Source organism: Gossypium arboreum, chromosome 3 (assembly GCF_025698485.1).
Source record: "Gossypium arboreum isolate Shixiya-1 chromosome 3, ASM2569848v2, whole genome shotgun sequence".
NCBI lineage: Eukaryota > Viridiplantae > Streptophyta > Magnoliopsida > Malvales > Malvaceae > Gossypium > Gossypium arboreum.
Genome location: NC_069072.1, coordinates 135,393,259 through 135,409,646, shown reverse-complemented (window position 1 = coordinate 135,409,646; position 16,388 = coordinate 135,393,259). Strand labels below are relative to the sequence as shown.

Sequence of the window (16,388 nt, the reverse complement as noted above, 5' to 3'; positions counted from 1 at the left end):
TAACAGCAGGAAAAAAAAAGTCATGTGTCTCTCTTTTTTAAAATATTTTTTACTATACCCTATATTTTAAAAACTTCTCTTTAAATATTATATATGATATTCTGATTTATATTTCTCCTCATGAATTCTATATCGATAAAAGTACCATTGAGGTTCATGTGTTAAGAGTCGGGTTTATATTGTCCATTTTATTTTAAAAAATGATAAATTAGTCATTATACATTAGATTAAAGAGCAAACTAATACTTTCTATTGAATTTCATTTATTTCTACTGTTAAAGAATCAATGCAACTGACAAAATAATCAGAAATTACACGTAATATACTATGTGTATCTCATCCTAACCTATAAAAACTGTATATTAAAATTTTAAAAATGTGTTTATATTCATTTTTTTTAAATGGGTCCCTTTTGATTTCTAAATTAATCAATTGAATTGAACAATACTGATTCGTTAGTGAACATTCTCAACAGGGACGTATGCATATAAGAACTGTGCTTGAATGGCATATTAATAGGCAAAATCGAGATGAATTTATAAAATAAATTTCAATGCATTGGCTAAATGATACAACATAGACACCATTTGTGATCTTGATGCTATAGCATTCCATCTTACATAATAAAGCACAATGCATTAAAATTCACTCTTATTCTACAGAAACACAGACTACATTGCAAACAGAATTCTAAATAACCCAGCATCATAAAATGAGACTCTTACTTGACATACTTCAAAAGCCATTCCAGCATATCTTGATGCGCTTCGTTAGCACGTGCCACAGCAGTTGAATTATTAATATCATATCTGAGCGTCCATCCATGAGAACAATTAGGAAATACCTTGACAAACCTATCAACCTGCAAGAGAAAGGGAAGGATATATTTGATCTTTTTCGTTAGTGTGCAAGAGAAAAAAGTAATTTTCTTTTCATGATTCCGTGATAGAGTTGAAATTGAGAAGAAAAAAAATGAAACTTTTGCAAAATGTATAATTTTGAACTAACATAAGTTCCCCTCATTTTCTTTGTTCATATCATTCCAATTAAGAATATTGATTTGTTTTTTTATATATTAGAATATAAAATGGTATCTCTCTTTTTTTCTTTCTCACTTTGTTTTTCTTAACAAACACATTCAAAATTTATGTTCTTTATACTTGTCGTCTCTTACTTCTCATACACTTGAATTATTATATTTGGTCAACCCTTAATTTAAATGAAAAGCAGTAAAATCCATTCGAAAATAGAGTTAGTTAAACAAGAATTGTATTGTAATCGACAGAAAATCCAAATAGATCATAGAGAATGCAATTTCGTTACTAAATTCTTAGGCTCATTCAATGAAGAAAACAAGCAGACAGTATGATACAAGGCATGGGGGCTTCTTACCTTATTCGCACTTAAGATGTCATCAAACTGTTTTAAAACTGCTGGGGAAGCCAAATGGTCAAGCTCAGCTCCCAATATCGCAATGGGCAGCTTCACACCTGCAAATATTCCCACACTATCACTGCAGCTTTTTACTATACTAGTTCATATATGTAGCAAGTATAGTTAGCTGGATGTGTTCAATTTTTAGTGAAACATTTGTCTTAGAACCTTAAAAGCAGCTAAGATTTAATTCTCTAATCTAAGTTTGCTATGGCTAAAGACTCGATAAACTATGAAGTCGAGATCGATTGTAATTAAGGAATGCTAGTAAAACAGGAAAGCTCTCTTAAAGTAATCATCTAATAACTCCAACCATGCCCAAAACTTCAATTTTTGCATTAAGTGTGTCATCAAAACAGTTTCATGCTATAGATTATGGAAAAAGCACTCTTGGCAATCATCATAGAAGGACAAGTTTTCTCATCTCAAGAAAGTTGCATGAATGTGCTAATGGTATTAGGTCTCAAATATTTTAATAGTGAATTGATGGACCATAGATGAATTTATTTAGGTAAGTTGTAGAGTTGGTTCATCATCAAAAGTAGTATTTGGTATTCAAAGTCATCAATATTGCAATGTTGCTCAAACATGATAACCTATAAAATACAAGTAATATTTTATTAATATAACTAAATTATAATATTAAAATTAAAATACAAAATAACATTTTAATTTGAAAACAGAACTAAATCTATTAAAATTCTGAAAATAAGAATTATATTATATATAACAATTTTTTTAAAAAGTTAAAAGAAAGCATGGAATTTAGTTATGAATTTGATTCAAAAATATAATTCTGAGAAGGTAAGATATGATATGAAACAATTAAAATTTTGAGAGGAAATTTTAGTTCCGAAAAAAAATTAGTATAATTTTACAGCTCACTTCATCTTGGCAACAAAAGTTTTTTCACCTTCGTGAATGAAAATTAAATCATCTTCTAAGGTGAAGATCTAATCATTCTCAATGACCTAAGATCACTGCTACAAAAGATCGTTCAGTTCTTCTCTAATTTGGTGATTTCACAATATGTAAAAACACCATAGTTTTATAGGTGAACCCCATAACTAAAACAACCTTAGAGTGAAGGAAGAGAGGCAAGAGGTTTTTTTTTTTATTAAAATGGTATAAGAACCTTTCCTTTAAAAAACTATGAATCCTTAAAATGGTATATGAAACTGAATCCTAATGCAAGAACCTAAGCACATTATTCACAGAGAGTTCAACCAGCCCCAGAGCATAGGAGACCTCACCTTAAACTTAGTCATTAAATCCAAACCAATTTGTAGTGAAATGAACAACAATTTATAACTGACATAAAAAGAGGAGAGAAGCAGAATCTTACTCTTGATATCATCCACAGTCACATATGAAGGATGTAATATCACAGCAGCTTGAATAAGTTTAGCCTTTGTCAGTTCAACCACAGCTTTAGCTGAGGTAATCAAAAGACTTGGTATTAGCCATCTAGTAATAAAGTGGTCACCAAATTAAATAAAAAAAATATATTGAAACCATAACTGGTGCATAACATGCTTGTATAAACATAGTAAATATCTTATATGAAACCACTTAAGAGTATAGTGCATATATGAAAACTCACCACCCCAACAAAACCCAGCAGCTCCAATTAATGAAAACCCTTTACTTTTCAAAGCATCAATCATTAGCTTTGCATCTTCAAAACCTTTTTCCTAAAGGAAGAATTAAATGCACAAGGACATAAACTTCAAAAGAGATTCATCATTAAACATTAAATGCTTCCCTAGATAATGGTGTAGAAATGCAGAATGAACGGAACAAATTCAAAATCAAACCTATATCTATTGTGAAGAGACTAAATCATTAGCTTTGCATCTTCAAAACGTTTTTCCTAAAGGAAGAATTAAATGCAAAAGGACATAAACTTCAAAAGAGATTCATCATTAAACATTAGATGCTTCCCTAGGTAATGGTGTAGAAATGCAGAATGAACGGCACAAATTCAAGATCAAACCTATACCTATTATGAAGAGACTAAAGCCAGTCTAGAAAATTAGAGTCCATAATACAATACAAATGGAATAAAAATGAGATAAACAAAGATTGCAAAGTATGCCATTCCTTATAAAACTTGATCGATAACCAATTTCAAGTATTTGTCAGAAGGCCACTAACCGGTGAATGATCCTTCAGCCAAGCATCTTTAGGTCTTTCAGGATTATTAGGGTCATAGGGTTCTCCATTAAAGAAGTCAGGAATCACCGCATAGAACCCAGCATCTGCAACCTTGTCAGCGATCTTTCTATACAATCAAGAGCAACTGAAATTAGGTTACAGAAGCTGTACAGTTCAACTCAAGATGCTAGATAGAACAAACTATTTAGAGGCATGCCAAATCTTAATTTGTTTCAACTGTGTCACAGTCTCCCTTTGACAAACTAATCCATTATATCACAATCTCGAAAAAAAAATAATTCAACCGTGTCAAAAATCAGTTAGAGGAATGCCAAATTTTAATTTACTAAGTTGTAATTGTCAGAATCTATATTCTGATATCAAAAGCAATGATTTCAATTTTCAAAATGTTACAGTCATTGGTTTCTCTGTGTTTTAAGCCAAGAATAACTAGTATTTAATAGGAAAAAACTACTCCATATATGAATCCATACAGCTATTGAGAAAAATTAAGCAAGATAATAAGTCATCTACTAGAATTTCCATTGATGGACTGCCAGAAGCACTCTGTATGTCAAGGACCTAGCTAAGTTTGTTTTTCCACAACCTATGGTGTAACTATGAAGCATGAACTCTCCATGCAGGGACAGATGTCCGACACAATGGAAGTACGTATAGTACATGTGCGAATAGATGGAGAAAAAAAAGAAAAACAAAATTAGAAAAGTCCAAAACATTATCAAAACACATTTGGATATGCCTTGACAAGATTGGCATGTAGAGGATAAGAAAGGCATAGAAGAGAGAATAAAGGCCAAAAATCAGAAAAAATTTGTTTCACTAGCACAATTAGTCGTACCTCAAGTTTGGAGCCTCATATCCTGCAGATCCAAGAGAAGAAAAATGATATTAGCAGATGATCAAAACTATGGTGATGATCATCATCATGGTGATGATCATCATGGAACAGAGATTAGAAATTGCAGAAAAATGCTCAATGAAAGCAAACGTATAGTAAACAAAATACCTAAATTAAATCTAGAGTTAAATACAAAACCCAGATATAATATGTCAAGAAAAACAGACTGCAAACAAGAAAAGAAAAAAGAAGTAAAAGATATACAGAAAATTGGCGAAAACTAAAGAAGCTCTTTTCTTTTTTTTTCTTTGCTTTCATACAGAAAACCTTTAAGCTGCTCAGTTCCTAAAGAACTGTTCCTCATTAATTTCACACAAAACCCAAATAGAAAATGACAAAAAAAAAAAGAAAAAAGCTCACACTGAAGCAGAAAGATAAAGAAAAGAAAGAGGGTTTATGGATAACTACCGTAAACATCAGAGGCAAGAAGAACAGCATGCTTGCACTCAGGAGAGCCAGAGACATAACTGTTGAAATCAGCAAGTTTCTCAACATGCCCAACTCCACTTTCAGGGTCCAATATGGGTGGATTTGAGCCGCAATGAGGAGCTAACGATATCTTTCTCTCTTCTCCTATCTAAACCAAAAAAAAAAAACTTTCAGTTGCTTTGATTGAACGTACACTAGCACAGTGTATAAAAAACAAATACCAACTAGATATCTGATTATGATAGATACCGAGTTTAGTAGAAAGAAAATTCAAAAGAAATGTAAAAGGTAAGCAGTTCATAGATTGGAAATCTGAGTTCAAATCAATTACCTGAAAATTAAAAAATAAACTCTTAATATTTATATCTATTTTATAGTTGAAAAACTAAAACAGAGTTCAACCGGCTAAATAAAAATTAATTAGTACAATGATTCATTCATATAATTTGAAGTTTGAACTAGAAAATTGAAAAATGGCAAAAACAGGTAAAATATCAAAAATCATTAACTAAAAACCGGTTAAAACCAGTAAAACAATTTCATTATTATTTGGGTTTTTTTTAAATTAGAGTTTTCATTATGTTCTAATTTATTTTCATTAAAGTTTTCCTAATTTTCTAATGGTTTCTATGCATTCCTTATTGTTTGATTTTTTTATGAATTTCTCATAATTAGTATTAATTTGTTTTAAAATTTTCTAGATAATTTTATTAGGCCTATATCCAAAAATTCCACCTTTGATTCGATTATTCGACCATATCCATCCAAAAGCTCGGATATTAATTAAAGGATCATATTAGTCCACAATATTCAAATCTTCACAAAAGTAGATAAATATCCAAAAATATATTCAGATAAAAAATATCCCAAATATTCTTCAGGATTGAGGAAGATATAGTGGACCCTATATTATTGATTGATAAATAATTACTACATCATTTGCTACATAAAGTTGGCCATTATACATTAAACATTTTCCATCGTGTTTATTACTTAATTATAATTTTGTCATTCATTCTCCAAATGACATGACATTTCAACAACCCATAATGAAATTATCAATTAAATAAATACCACACCTTTGTCTAAGTCTACAAGTCAACAAGCATTTTTAAAATATATAAAAATATTTTTATATTTGAAAAATTAAAATTTAAAATTCAAATAAATATGTTTTTCTGCAAATGATAAAAAATTAAAATTATAAAAACAATAGCAGAATCTAAAACAGGGCTTTTATTTAATTTTTTTCAAACTAGGATAATTCAAAGATTATTTACAGAAAAAGTACATTCTGGGTGAATTTCGAAATTCTCGAAAAGTTATTCTTCGACCTCGCGACCATGTCGACGTCAACCATCTTTTTCTTTTTGCGTTCGCTATCAAAAAGTTAATGGTCTAATTCGGGTTTTGATCTCTATATTTTACAAAAATTTACTGTTTAATACTTATATTTTAATTTAGTATAATTTGTTCATCCTTTTATAATATTATTAGTTAATCCAAATTTCTAAATACTTCAGGAGATTTTAGAGTACTTTTAAAGAAAAATTTTACATCAAAACTTTTATGAAAATAGTTAATCACGTTGACAATTTGGACTAACCGATAAAATTCTAAGATGATCAATTTATACTAAATTAAAATATGACTAAATCATAAATTTTACATAACAAAAGGACCAAAAATGAAATTAGACTATTCACTTTCCCATAAAAGAAAAAACATAGTTAAGTTGAACACTGAGTGTCCATGTCAAAATAGTATTTTACTATTTTTAACGGAAAAAAAGAAAATAAGAAATAATTAATTTTTAAAAAGTCTCTTAAACAATAGGCAGTAAATACTCACTAATTTCCTTCTCCTATGATTCTATTTGAAAACAAACAGAGATTGGATGTGAAAATTCGAAATCATAAACAAAATCAAATAAAAAACAAAGACGATTAAGCAAACAAACGAAGAATTTTTTTTAAAAATAATAATAAAAGAGGAACCGAAATTCGACCTTTTGGAAGATCTCGGTAGCGGCACCAGGAAGGTCGAAGCAGTGGGCGCCGTGTATCAGGAAAAGGAAGATAACCGCCGAGATCACAGTCGCGGCTGATTTGTGCACAGGTGTTGATCGAAATCTCATATTAATGGCGGAGAATCTCTCCTTTTTTGGACAAAGAGAAGGGTGAGATATGGACAAAGGAAAATGAGTGAACGTATTTGGGGAGTGTGATAAGGAAGAAACCAATGAATTTTCCAAATCCTTTTATAATTTTTTCTTGAAATTTTTTATGTATCTTTTGGATTTCGAGAAATTTTTACAATTTTATATAATGTACCGTATGAATCTTTCCCGTTAAAATGCCAGAAATCATGGGTAGGGAGAGGAGGAGGTTAAGACGGTAATGTATGTATGTGTATATATATTGAATTTCTCCCGTGAAAATGCCAGAAAATGTGGGTATCGACAGGAGAAGTATAAGAAGGGAATGCACGTGTGTATATATATATATATATATATATATATAATTTAGCCGATTAAGTGTTAACTCAATTTATATAGGTATTATTATTAAGAAGACGTGAGTTTAAGTGCAACGTATTAAAAAATTTGATGAGAAATATTTAATTTAGTTCATTTAGATTTATTATAATTTGATTTGCTTATGAATTAAATTTGAAAAGTATTTATATTTTCTGTCAATTTACTTTTTATTTTTAATTAAATTTAACCATAAATATTTTAAAAGAGTCAAATCATTTTTTTCATAAAAATAATTATTAAAATATTTAAATTTTAACAATGTTAATATGATATCCACGTGCACTTTATCTTGACATGACATTATTTATTTTATATGATACCTCAATAAATAATTTAAATTTTATAAAAAAAGAAAGAAATAAAATTCATAAAGAAATATAATAAGTTTTTAAAAAATGACATGAAATACACGTGGATTGTCATGTGAGTTGTCATATTTAAAAACTTAAAGTTTTAGTCATTATTTTCATCCAAAAAAATCAATTAATCGACTCTTTTTCAAAAAGTTGAAGGTCAAATTTAACTATTTTTAAAAAGTTAAAGGTTAAATTTAATTAAAAAAAACAAGGACCGATTTGACAAAAAATATACTTTTAAAGGTTAAATTTGAAGAAAGCTTTCATTTAAGTCACTAAGCTGTTAAAATCGCTATTTTATGAGCTTCTATATTCACACTACTTACACCAATTGAAAAGTTTCGTCTCTTCCTCTTCCACAATTCAATTTTTTTTCATGAAACGACTTTGTAAGTCCGAATCTATGAACCAAAACTTCTCCGATCTCCGACACTATCTATTAGATTGACTTAAATCTAAGATATGTTCTATCATCGATTAATACTGATCCACTGATCCATTACACTGATTATTACTTCATTGTTTAAATCCCGCTAGATGAACTTTAAAAAAAAAATTAACCCAATAACTTCAAATAAAAATTTTTAAATAATTCAATGACTTGAAAAAAAAAAATTCAAATAATTCAATAACTATTTTGTATCTTTTTAAATTTAGATGACCAAAACTTAAAACTTACAAATAATTTAATAATTTTGAGTGTAGTTTACCGTTTTTTAAATCATTGTCTACTGCTAAAGAGCAGTAATACTAGAGAGCAACATCACAACAACCTTTACTTGCCATGGCCATAGAACACTTCCTTCAGGTAGCACAGTTGCAAGGAATATTATTAATAGGCAAAAACCAAGCTGAATTTATGACACAAATTTATGATTAGCCCCTTCATGATTCTTGGAATTTATAATCTGACTACACAAACCATAATACTGAACCACATAAACAACAAATTCCAATGCATTGGCTAAACGGTACAACATAGACACCACATCTGTTCAAGCTTTTCTGTGTGTTACAATGTTCCGTTTTACGCAACAAGGCACAATGCATTAAAATTTATCCTTTATTCTACAGAAACATGACCATATTTGTAGACAGAATTCTAGATAACACGCATAAACTCCATCACCATCGGATAAGTTTCTCACTTAACATACTTTGCGAACCACGCCAGCATATCTTGTTGAGCTTCGTTAGCACTCGACACAGCGGTCGGATCATTGACATCGTATCTGACTGACCATCCATGGCCAACTTTAGGAAATATCTTCACAAAGCTATCAACCTGCAAGAGAGAGATTGTTTTGTAATAAAGATAAAATGAGTACATGTTGACCGAGTTAAGAAAGAACCCGGAAAAAACCATACTCAAAGACCGAGTAATTGGCATAATATTTTGTTTAGTTGATAAACGTGACAATTTGACATGCAAGGCAATAAGCCAAAAAGGCACGCGCAAACCTAATATGGTATATAAGTCACAATCAAGTACAAAAGACAAGCAATGTAGGACTTATAACGCTTCATCTCAATAGAATCCTGGCAAAATAAGCATATGATAGGCAACTGAACGGTGCAAACAAGGAACCTAACATTGACACCATGTTAAAGAAGATGCAATCTTTTACTGAATTCTTAGGCTCAATCAAAAAAGATTACAGTATGAAACCAGGCATCGGGCCTTCTTACCTCACTCGCTTTTAAGATCTCATCAAACTGTTTTAAAAGCTCTGGGGTAGATATATGGTCCTGCTCAGCTCCCAATATCGCAATGGGCACCTTCACACCTGCAAAAATTCACACACAATCAATAGTACAAAGGTAGACTTACCCCTAACACAGACACCACAAAAAGGCACTACAATGGGTAAAAATGCTCTCTTAAAGAATCAACTGATAACTGCAACCAAACCCAAAACTTCAATTTTTGCGAAGTATCCTAGAAACAGTTTCATGATATAGATAATGGGAAAAACACTATAGTAATCATCATAGAAGGCCAAGTTTCTCGTCTCGAGACAGTGCATCTTGCTTACTGTATTAGGACACCTAACATTTTGATAGTAAATTGATGAGGTGGCCATATATGAACTTATTTAGCACAGTTGTAGTGTTGGTTTATCACGAGTAATGTGCTGTGTTTCTTACTGATTCTTCAAAAATGGTTTTCCGAAATAAAAAGAAGAGAGAGAGGATAGTCCTAACTTCACATTATTGAAAACAATAAGCATTTTGAGAGGAAGTTTTTAATTCACAAACTAACACTTAATACAATTCATTTTACGACTCACCTTCTGAGGCAATGATCTAAGATCACTACCACATGAGATCATAGGATTCTTCTCATGGTGATTTAATTACCATAATTGTTTTATAGGTCAAAAACATACCAAACACCGCCTTATGGTGCAAGAAGAGAGGCAAGAGAGAGATTTTTAATAAAACGGTATAAGGATCTTTCAATAAAAATGCCATGAATCCTTTAGAATCTGCTCACCTAACATGCCTCTTGAAAAAAAAAAAATGAATCTTAATGCAACAGCCTATAAAAAAAAATTCACAGAGAATTCAACCAGAAATTTTGCCCCAAAGTACAGCAAAAAACAGGCTCAAATCTTACTTTTGATATCATCCACATTCACAAATGAAGGATGTAACATTACAGCTGCTTGGATAAGGGGATCCTTAGCCAGTCTAGCCACAACCTTAGCTGCGGTAATTAAAAGACCTAGCATTAGCCATCTAGTAATAAAATGATACTTAAATGAAAAGATAATATTATTGAAGCCATAAGTGGTGCAGAACATGCTTGTATAAACGTAGTAAATATCTAGGCCCTGTTCTAAGGATTAGATTGCATTTTGCCCCCTCGATTCAAAAAATAGGCAAATTAGTCTTTGTACGTTAGTTCAAAGAGCAAACTGGTCCTTTTTGTTAAAATTTGTCCATTCCTACTGTTAAAAACCAGCATGACCAGAATAACCAAATAATTACACATGGTGCACCACGTGTACCTCATGCCGACGTACAGGAATCAATTTTTAATAATAGAAATGGATAGGATTTTAACAGAAGGACCAGTTTGCTCTTTGATCTAATGTAAATGAACTAATTTGCCCATTTTTAATAAGAGGGACAAAATGCAATCCGACTCCTAGTACAAGTGCCTCCATGGTACTTTTACCTAAATATCTCCTATGAAACCACTTAATGCATAGTGCATAAATGAAAACTCACCACCCCAACAGAACCCAGCAGCTCCAATGGATGAAACTCCTTTACTTTTCAAAGCGTCAATTACGAGCTTTGCATCCTCATAACCTTTATCCTAAAAAAGCAAATTAAAATGCATAAGGGCATAAAAATCCAAAAGGTGATGCATCATTCAACATTAGATACTTGTCTAGTTAAAATAGATAGAGCCAAAAAATGAAGGTTCTGTAATGGTGAAAAAAAGTTGAATGAACAGAACAAATTCAAAATCAAACCTACAACTAATTATAAAGAAACTAAAGCTAGTCTAGAAATTTAGAGAATCCATAACACAATACTACTGGAAGAAAAAAAAGAGATAAAATTAAAGATTGAAAAATATCTCCTTGCTTATAAAACTTGATCAATAACCAATTTTAATTATTGCTCAAAAGGCCACTAACCGCTCCATGATCCTTTATCCAAACAGATAAAGGTCTATCAGGGTTATTAGGGTCATAGGGTTCTCCATAAAAGAAGTCAGGAGCCACCACATAGAACCCAGAGGCTGCAACCTTGTCCGCGAGTTTTCTATACAATCAAAAGCAACTGAAATTAGGTTCCAGAAGCTGGTACAGTTCAACTCAAGATGCTAGATAGAACAAAATATGTAAGTAAATTAAATTGGCTTCTCACAACCGCCCTATGACAGACTAAACCATTATATCGCAATCTCGAACAAATAATTCAACCATGTCAAAAATCAGCTAGAGGCATGCCAAATGTTACAACCATAGGTTACTCTGTGTTTTAAGCCAAGAATAACTAGTATTTAATAGGAGAAAATATAAGAATCCATAAAGCTATTTAAAAAAATGAAGTAAGCCATCTGCTAGAATATTCCTTTGTGTTTGACCACATTGATGGACTGTCAAAAGCACTTTGTATGTCAAGGACCACACTTGGTAATCAAATTCTTAGGTGGTAACTTCATAGTGTGTAAAACTCATTATTGACCTAGGTAGAATATAAAAAAAACTTTTAATGAGGCTAGTAACCAGGGTACATGATTTTCATATGGGAGAGGGCATTTTTTGATGAGCCAAGAATAACTAGTATTTAATAGGAGAAAACACCTCGGTATAAGAATTCATAAAGCTATCGAAAAAAATGAAATCATCTGCTAGAATATTCCTCGGTGCGTGACCACATTGATGGACTGTCAGAAGCACTTTGTATGTCAAGGACCACACTTGTTATTAATCAAATTCTTAGGTGGCAACTTCATGGTGTGTAATACTCATTATTGACCTAGGAAGAATATATAAAAAGCTTTTAATGAGGCTAGTAACCGGGGTACATGATTTCCATATAGGCGAGGGCATTTTTCGATGGTAGTAATCTACTTGCCAACTTATTCATTCAAGTTATGAACGGTTCCTTGATAAGCTTGATGGTAATTTCTTTAGCTATACATACTTTCCAGATCATAACAGATAAGGGTGAGGAAACTTTTTGATGACCTTGGAATCACTCTCATCGATACTTGGAAGGGACAAAGGAAGTTTGATTTGGGGTGTTTTAGTTATGTTTAAGAAATGTTCCACTTTAGTTGTTTTTGAGATTTAGGCTCATTTGATACTTGTTTCATATTCGGAGAAAAAACTCGACTTCACATTAATCATAGAATAGATAATAAAAGGCAAAACAACAGCAAAAACCAGTGTCACAATAGCAGAATTAGTCTTACCTAAAGTTTGGAGCCTCATATCCTGCAAAGGCATGAGAAGAAGAACAGTGAAATTAGCAGATGATCAAAATTGGTGGCGATGATTATCATAATTTTGATTACAACACTATCTATACTTTATAGCACAGACAGGCAATTGCATATACAGTGCTCAATAAAAGCAAATATATAGTAAACAAAATTATATAGTACAGATACTAATATGCTTATATCGTAATGAATACACAACCCAGATATAATATGTTCCAAAACATCCATAATCAATCCAAAATTCCGTTAACCCCCAACATCCTTTTGAACTAGTTTCAAAGTCAATACGTGCTTAAAAATCCATAATCAAATACAAAACCCATATATAATATGTTGAAAAAACAGACTGCAAAGTGCGAAAAGGTCAACAAAAAAGAAGTAAAAAAAAGGGAGAAAATGGGTGAAAACTGAAAACCAAAGAAGCTCTTCTCTTTCTTTACTTTTTTGTCTATATAAATAAATAAAACTTGAAGCTGGTCAATTCCTAAACACACCGCTCCTCATGAATTTCACACAAAACCCACAAAAAAAAATGACAAAATTTCACACTACCGAAGGAGTCGAAAATCCATCAACAACAATCAAATACAAAACCCAGATATAATACGCTCGAAAACAGACTGTAAAGGACAAACAAGTTAACAAAAATGAAGTTAAAGAAATCCTTGAAGTTGCTTAATTCCTAAACAGAGTAATTGCTCATCAATTTCACACAAAACCCAAATCCAAAATAACTCAAAAATCCACAAATGACGACTATGAAGAGCTTATGGGGATAAGTACCGAAAATATCAGAGATAAGAAAAACAGCAAGCTTAGATTGAAGAGACCCAGAAACATAAGTGTTGAGACCAGCAAGATTCTCAACGTGACCAGCTCCACTTGCAGAATCCAATGTTGGTGGATTCGAACAGCACTGAGGACCTGACATTGTTTTTTTCTCTTTTCTCCTAAGCAATAAAAAAAAAAAAAAGTCCCACTTGGTTTGTTTGATCAAACAGAAGCACTATATATATAAAGAAACACCAACCAGAAAGTTGGAAGCGAATAGTGGAGGTTTCGAGAGTATAATAAAAAGGTTTTATTCGCAAATTAATCCCTAACTTATATCTTAATTCTCAAATCAGTCTTTAAACTTTTTTTAGTCATAAATCAATAAAAATATGTCTCATTAATAAATCTATGTTTTAATTTTTCATTTTTCAAATCAATATTATAATTTACTTTTTCAATGTCAAAATTATTTTTAATTATTATTAAATGTGTTTATTAATTTAATTTAAATATTTTTTATATTTATCATGATCTATTATTATAATTGTTGTATATTATTTTACTTTTTTGTTTTTGTTAAAATTTGTGACCCGAATCCCGTCATTTGTTGAAGAAATAAATACAGACCACACAAGTTGAGTCCATATAAATCTATACTTCTACTATTTGACTTTCTTATATCATTCAGTTTTCAAGGTTAGTGAATTTTTATCCTCCTCTATCAGTTATTTTTCTTGAAAGGGTAAAATTTGTATATTCTTAATTTTTCTTTTATTATTGTTTTGCAATCATTCTACTACCATTATCGCCTTTTATTATAACATTTATTCAAATTGACATTATAGTTTACTTTTTATATAGTTAAAATTTTTATATTAATTAAAAATTAAGAGAATTTATCATTATCAATTATATGTAACAATAATTGAAATATATTATTTAAAAATTAAATGCAATGCATGTAACATTAGAAACTAATTGAGACAAAATTAAAACTTTAAGATCACTTTTAATTTAAAAAAAGTTTAAAATTAATATGAAATTTAGTATTACTGTATGATATAGAGTAACATTTAGTCTTTAAATTTGAAAAAAAAAATCTCACATTGATCTCTGAATTTTTTTTGTCAGCATTGGTCTCGAAACTTAACAACCTTTTTCTAATTTGAACCTTTAACTTGAATTTCGTTAAGGTACGAGAATGAGACATATTGTGAGTGCTTAGAGTTATCCATGGGCCAAGTCACCCGATCAAACCCGAAGGTTTGCCCGGAAAATAAGAGGGTTTAGACAAAAATATAAGTCCAAAATGGGCTTGGACAAAAAATGATGCATGTTTCCTTGATGGGTCAGGTTTCAAGTAAGTTTTTTTTTGTTCAGGCCCGACCTGGATACATATCTTTAAAATTTGTTGAGAAACATTTGTTTTTTTGTTTTTGATGTATTTGATATATTATATTTTTAAATTTATTTTATATAATAAAATAATTTTAAAAAAATTAATGTGGGTAGGGCTCGGGTTTATCATCTATAATTTAGGCCAAATTTTGGCAAAATTTTAGGTCTATTTTTTTGGCAGATCCGAGCCTATCAATCGTGCCCAATATTTTGTTAGGGCCTGGTTCTGCCCATAGACAGTTCTACGAGTTCTACATCATTACTTGAAATTTAAAAAAAACTTTATATTTTTTATTTTAAAATTATATATATTTAAATTTTAAATGGTGAATTTTAAATGGTGATATAGTATAATATTAAAGTGTCACATTACCGTATCTCTAAATTTATAAACTAAATAAAAAATTTAAGGATGCAAAAGCCCTCAAACTTTTTCAGAAAAATCAATTAAGCCCTTTTTTTCACTCAATTAGGTATTTGAACTTTCAAAATGCATCAAAAAACCCTCAAACTTAAAAAATAAAAATAAATTAAGCACTTGATTTTATCAAAAGTATAAGAAATTAAAATCAATAAAAGAATATTTAAATTTTAATTAAAATTTAAATATTAAAATTTATTAAAATTAAAAAATATATAAAATATATAGAATTATAAAAATAAAAATTTATAATGTTGTAAGAAAATTATACAAAACGTAAAAAATATAAATTTCAGAAAAAATATAAAAATTATCATACCAAAAGAAGCATTTTATATTTTTATAACTTTTATCGATTTTATTTTTTATCATTTTTCGCTACATTTCATCTTTGTGTTGCAACACATGATAACTTTAATTGAAAAACCTATAGGTTGTTAATTTTTATAATTTTTATTTTTTACGATTTTGCAAAAAAATTTAATACTTTTTTAAAATTTTATTAAATTTTAATAATTTTTCTAAAATTTATTATTTATTATAATTATTTTTGAAATTTTAATACGAGCATGGGCTCCATTGCTTTTCTGAAAAATTTTGAGTGTATTTTTATATATTTTAAAAAATAGGAGCTTAATTATTATTTTTTAAGGAGTTTAAGAGTTTTTTTTTGATATATTTTAAAATTTTAAATGGTGAAAAAAATTAAAGATTTTTACGCGCTTAACCCATTAAAAATTTACTAAATTTCGAAACTATCATGAACCTATTGACGAAATTGAAAATTTGAAAAAAGTTACTTTATCTCTTAATTTATTAATAGAAAACTGGGGACAATTGAAGTTTGCAGTTGGTAAAATTTATTGTCGGTCGAAGATATATCCATATTTTACGTAAAAGATTTGCTTAATATTTATTTCCTAAAAAAAAAGGTGACCACATATTTTTTGCCAAATTGCCCACATATTTATTTATGCAATTATGTTCTG

At 29.9% G+C, this 16,388-nt stretch overlaps 2 protein-coding genes across 2 annotated transcripts; both read right to left on the bottom strand.

The window, feature by feature from the left end:
• Nucleotides 1-535: 535 nt before the first annotated feature.
• On the bottom strand, nucleotides 536-7,365 carry LOC108474667 (endo-1,3;1,4-beta-D-glucanase-like). The gene is made up of 8 exons (XM_017776660.2): nucleotides 6,948-7,365; nucleotides 4,919-5,087; nucleotides 4,451-4,472; nucleotides 3,592-3,718; nucleotides 3,038-3,128; nucleotides 2,780-2,869; nucleotides 1,393-1,490; nucleotides 536-862 (listed from the first exon to the last, which is right to left on the bottom strand). The coding sequence occupies exons 1-8, from the start codon at nucleotides 7,074-7,076 to the stop codon at nucleotides 722-724; spliced, it is 867 nt and encodes a 288-aa protein (XP_017632149.1). The 5' UTR covers nucleotides 7,077-7,365; the 3' UTR covers nucleotides 536-721.
• Nucleotides 7,366-8,690: 1,325 nt separating this feature from the next.
• Nucleotides 8,691-13,843, bottom strand: LOC108476344 (endo-1,3;1,4-beta-D-glucanase-like). The gene is made up of 7 exons (XM_017778532.2): nucleotides 13,590-13,843; nucleotides 12,777-12,798; nucleotides 11,491-11,617; nucleotides 11,072-11,162; nucleotides 10,455-10,544; nucleotides 9,524-9,621; nucleotides 8,691-9,119 (listed from the first exon to the last, which is right to left on the bottom strand). The coding sequence occupies exons 1-7, from the start codon at nucleotides 13,735-13,737 to the stop codon at nucleotides 8,979-8,981; spliced, it is 717 nt and encodes a 238-aa protein (XP_017634021.1). The 5' UTR covers nucleotides 13,738-13,843; the 3' UTR covers nucleotides 8,691-8,978.
• Nucleotides 13,844-16,388: the final 2,545 nt, after the last annotated feature.

Excerpts from the sequence above, each read along its gene's own strand:
- LOC108474667 (XM_017776660.2), bottom strand. The coding sequence starts at position 7,076 with ATGAGATTTCGATCAACACCTGTGCACAAATCAGCCGCGACTGTGATC. Across the intron at positions 4,473-4,918 it reads TCTTGCCTCTGATGTTTACG|GATATGAGGCTCCAAACTTG; the intron begins GTAGTTATCCAT and ends TTGGATCTGCAG. Across the intron at positions 3,129-3,591 it reads GGCTGAAGGATCATTCACCG|GAAAAAGGTTTTGAAGATGC; the intron begins GTTAGTGGCCTT and ends TTCTTCCTTTAG.
- LOC108476344 (XM_017778532.2), bottom strand. The coding sequence starts at position 13,737 with ATGTCAGGTCCTCAGTGCTGTTCGAATCCACCAACATTGGATTCTGCA. Across the intron at positions 11,618-12,776 it reads TATGAGGCTCCAAACTTTAG|AAAACTCGCGGACAAGGTTG; the intron begins GTAAGACTAATT and ends TTGATTGTATAG. Across the intron at positions 9,622-10,454 it reads GAATGTGGATGATATCAAAA|GTGTGAAGGTGCCCATTGCG; the intron begins GTAAGATTTGAG and ends GAATTTTTGCAG.